Source organism: Penaeus japonicus, unplaced genomic scaffold (genome assembly GCF_977035675.1).
Source record: "Penaeus japonicus unplaced genomic scaffold, GWHDUDI00000001_assembly GWHDUDI00000013, whole genome shotgun sequence".
NCBI lineage: Eukaryota > Metazoa > Arthropoda > Malacostraca > Decapoda > Penaeidae > Penaeus > Penaeus japonicus.
The window spans coordinates 41713819-41718818 of NW_028234415.1; the positions used below are offsets into that span (position 1 = coordinate 41713819).

The window sequence follows — 5000 nt, forward strand, 5'->3', positions numbered from 1 at the left end:
TCATCAAGTCTTACCTGTCGGGGGTTTGCAATTCTCGCCTCTATAGCAAGTGGCACGGAAGGGTGTTCTTTCTATTGCTTTTTTTTATAACCCTTTTTTTGGGGTATGTTGTGGTAATTGATGTTGATGCAAGAGTTTATTTTCGCAGCGAGGGAAAAAAAAGAAATATAATCAGATATCGTGTGTTTCTTCTTCCGGTGACGCAGATGCTCAACTGAATAAAGAGTATAGCACAGTGTGTGGGAATTCAAAGGGGCAAATGAATAGGAAAAAATGATATATATGTACATTACACACACACACACACACACACACACACACACATATATATATATATATATATATGTATATATATACAATATATATATATATATACAATATATATATATATATATATATATATATATATATATATATACATGTATATATATATATATATGTATATAATATATATATATATATATATTATATATATATATATATATATATGAATATATTTATGTATATATATAAATATATATATGTATATATATATATATATGTATATATGTATGCATATATATATATACATATATATACATATATATACATATATATATATATTTACATATATATATATATGCATATATATACACAATCATGCTCCTCTAAAACGAATCAATATATTATTTTTTCTTTTTCTATTCATTCGCTATCTATCTATCTATCTATATATCTATATCTATCTATATATCTATCTATCTATCTATATATATATACACACACACGCACACATATACATACATACATACACACACACACATGTATAAATAAACGAGTAAATACAGATATAAACACACGCACACACCCATACACACCCACAAGTTTCCATTTATACATTTGTCATAATTGCTTTCTCTTCTCCAGGTCGCATCCTGTACGACATTCCCTGCAAGGTGTGTCAGGACCATTCTTCGGGGAAGCACTACGGCATCTTCGCCTGTGATGGCTGTGCGGGGTTCTTCAAGGTGAGGGCTTGGTGTCTTTGGTGATCTTTCTCTCTGTGTTGCGTTTTTTTTTTCTCTTTCTCTCTCTCTTTCGCTCTCTTTTCTCCCTCTCTTTCTGTAAGTTTGTCTCTCTCTGTTTCTGTCTCTCTGTCTCTGTTTTTCTCTGTCTCTCTCTCTCTCTCTTTCGCTCTCTTTTCTCCCTCTCTTTCTGTAAGTTTGTCTCTCTCTGTTTCTGTCTCTCTGTCTCTGTTTCTCTCTCTCTCTTTCTCTTTCTTTCTCTCTCTCTCTCTCTCTCTCTCTCTCGTCTCATCCTCTAGTTGTGCGAATAATAATATTTATACTACTATCACTATTAGCATCATCATTCTCATTTTTGACAATATATTTAAATGATAGCCTTGATAATGGTAATGGTATAATGAGTGTGATATCAATATCAGTATTACCATTATGATCACTAGTTTTGATAGTGATAATGACAATAAGATAATGCTATCTACTTTTCATTACTATCGCCATATCATTATCAATTATTATCACTATTATCATTATCACTATTATCGTCATCATCATCATTATTATTATCTTCATCTTTGCTATCATCATTATCATCATTACAATTATTACTGTTCTAAAGTTGTGCTAATAAAATGAAGATACTACTAATGAAAATGATAAAGACCAAAGTAAGGATTGTTATTCTAATCACCATTACCATCGTTCTGATGATAATCACCATCATCAATTGCCGTCAATCAATAGCAAAAATAACATTACCACTATCGATATGATCATTAGTGAAAATAACTACTACATACGAGCTAACGGTTCTTCCTTTCCTTGTTGCATTGTTGCAGAGGTCGATCCGCCGGCAGCGTCAGTACGTGTGCAAGAGCAAAGCCGACGGCGGGTGCTTGGTGGACAAGACGCATCGGAATCAGTGCCGTGCTTGCAGGCTCTCCAAGTGCATTCAGGCAGGCATGAACAAAGATGGTAAGGATCGTAATGTGTTTCTGGTTTTGGTGTATGTCCTTCGGTCTCTGTTTAATTTTGTTTTGTCTTTCTCTCTTTTTTTTCTCTTTTTTTTTCCTCTATTAAACTCTGTCTATGTTTTCTTTGTATGCTCCATTCCTTCTTTTTTTCCTCTCATTTCTGTTTGTATGTATCTGTCTTGTATCTCTGTATTTTCAAATTCTCTCTCTCTCTCTCTCTCTCTCTCTCTCTCTCTCTCTCTCTCTCTCTCTCTTTCTCCCATTCTCTCTCCAATCCACCCCCCCCCCTACAATATATTTCTTTCACCTTTTTATTTCCCTTACGAAACGTCACTCTTGAAAATTTCATCCCATCGAGAGAGCCTGACTACGAATCCATTCAGTAGCGTTTGACTGTCGCCTCTCGAGTGTGCTCTTCACGTCACTCACACACACATAATATCGGCTCAACCCTTTGGCACACTCAGCCGTGGGACCTTTATAAGGACAAGGGGGGGGGGGGGATGCTTCGGAGGTCATGAATTCCTCTTCCCTGGCGGAGGTGGTCTCGAGATTCGTGTCTCGTTATTTTCGGGTGGTTAGCTTTGGAGGCATGAGTGAGACATCATTGTTATCATTATAATCATTATTAGTATCATTATTATTGTTATTATTACTGTTATTATTATAGTCAGCATCATTATCATAATAATTTCTATTACTATCATTATGACCATTAATCTAATCGTTATTATGGTAATCATCATTATTATCATTATTACTATTACTATCATTATCATCATTGTTTTCGCTGAGGTGTATTTAATCCCGTGGGACCGAGCGCAGAGCTAGTACTCGAACAAGGCCGCCGCCCCCAGCGAAAGGGCTCGTGGAGTGTTGGTACAGCGGCGTTACGACCACCAGCTGCACGTGACGGAACGTTCTGACAATATTGTGACTCCTTTCTCTCTCTCTCTCTCTCTCTCTCTCTCTCTCTCTCTCACTCCCTACCCCTGTCCCTTATATCCCTTTCCCCTCTCGGTTCTCGCTCCCCCCCCCTTCCCCCTCCCCATTACCCCTTGATGAGGATCGAGCCTAAAGGGTGAATAATGATCTTCTGCAGACAGGAAAATATTGTTTGTGTAAACAGTGCTTCAGTCTGAGAGGCGCGAGATGATCTCTCGGCTCTTCTCTTAATTTGGGAAGGATGTATTTTATGCTATTTTTTTTATTTTATTCATTCTACGTTTTGTTGACGTAGACACTTTGGTTATGAGTTTGTTTGGAACTTGTGTTTCTCTTCTTCATTAAGTTGTATCTGTTTCGTTTATTTCTTGTTGTACATTTTACCTGTTTTCTTTGCCTTTTTTTCTGCCTCTCAGTCTTTGCTTCGTCCTCTTTTAGTGTTCTTTTTCTTTCTTCTCTCTTTCTCCCTCTCTTTCTCTCACTTTTCGTACAATCAATATATGTATCTTTCTGGGAACCCATCAGCCCTCTTCCTCCATTTCCTTCTTTTCTTTCTTCCTCTCCCTCTCCCTCCTACCCTCTCTCTCAGCGTCCCCACCCTCCACCCTCCTCTCCCTCACCCCCTGCCGTGTGACCGTTAAGAGAGCATCTCCCTGCCTCGTTGCCTTGTCAGTCCAGCATCCCTTACCCTGTAATTACGTGAACCAGATGACCGGGGCGCTTTCAGCGCGGCGGATCGCACGCTCGCTTCGCTGATTATTTATGACTGTAATTGCTCCGGAGAGATTTCAAAATGGCTGAACGTCACACTCCCGTTGGCGGCTGGAGGAGCTGCTGCGGCGCTCGGGCTCTCGTCCGTCGCGTCCGCACGCAGAAGGAGGGGAGAGGGGGGACGAAAGGACTGGGAGAAGGGGTGGGAGGGAAGAGGGGAAAAGGTAAAGAGGGAGAAGGGGGAGAAGCAGGGGACGGAGAGGGGAAGAGGAGAGGAGGAGGAAGGAAGAAGCCGATGGGGGGAGGGAGGGATAGTGTGTGTGTCTCCGAGGGCGATGGCAGTTCAGGACAGAGTTTGCGCCACGCCTCCGCTGACAGCAGAATAGTCGTGGGTAAGTGGCTGGGCTTGAACCCGGGTCATGTTACGTGGTCGCGGCTTTTATCAGCTTCCCCACCGGGACGCCGCTGGTTAGCCCTGCGGGGATCCTCGGGGACAAGGACGGAGGGCCTGGCTGTACCCAGAACGAATTTTAAAGAAGGAACAAGCGCTGGCGTGTTTGTTGTGCCACTTACCTGGAGGCGCTTCGCCACGCCGGAGCTTTGTGCCGGACACCTGAAGGGTTCGTCTTTTCCCAGCCATGTTGATCATTAGGGCGGAGAAGCGTTGAAATGCAGGCGGAGGACCACGGCGTCTCGCGGCCAGCCAACGAACGACGAAAGTCCAACTCGTCTGTTCTCATGGACTGCGTCACCACGTGGATCTTGATGGAGGTGACTTCGAGCCTTCGATGTGACGGCATTTTAGAAGCACTGTTCGGGAGGGGGTGAGGTTGGGGGTCGAGAGAGGGGGTGACAGACAAGAGAGCAGCGACGCGCGTATTATCCCATAATTACTATGTTCCTCAAGAGCGGACCCCCCACCCTCACCCCGTCCCCCCGCCACCCTAAACCCGGCCTCGCCCAGGTGGCTTCGGATTACATCGTGGTGTCGAGGATTCTCTTCCGAAGTTTACATCCCTCTGGCCTTCGGATGTAACCCATATTAAGAGAAAAAAGGTTCTGATGGTCAAACTAATGTTAGATAGCTCTGCGATTTCTGATCACTTCGGGTTTTATTTCCTGTCAGTTATGGGAATTCTATCCAGTTTCTGCATAGAGATGATGTGTTGATAATAATTTATTCCACGGGAATTAACAAACGTATTTTCTTCTTCCCTTCAGCCGTGCAGCATGAACGAGGTCCCCGTAACTCCACGCTCCGTCGCCAGATGTCTCTCTACTTCAAGGATGCAGGATCGGATTCCCCCCCTCCTCCACCCCGCCCACGAAGCACCACGCCCCCAGAACCCGCCCACACTCGTTCCTC

At 42.7% G+C, this 5000-nt stretch overlaps 1 protein-coding gene across 1 annotated transcript in view; it reads left to right on the forward strand.

The window, feature by feature from the left end:
• LOC122248376 (nuclear receptor subfamily 2 group E member 1) overlaps positions 1-5000 on the forward strand; it is an 11777-nt gene that overhangs the window by 3525 nt on the left and 3252 nt on the right. Inside the window, exons 2-4 of the mRNA XM_043008375.2 lie at positions 907-1007; positions 1844-1979; positions 4856-5000. The exon at positions 4856-5000 is cut by the window's right edge and continues 265 nt beyond it. Of these exons, the coding sequence (XP_042864309.1) occupies positions 907-1007; positions 1844-1979; positions 4856-5000 (382 nt within the window). The remainder of the gene's footprint in view (positions 1-906; positions 1008-1843; positions 1980-4855) is intronic.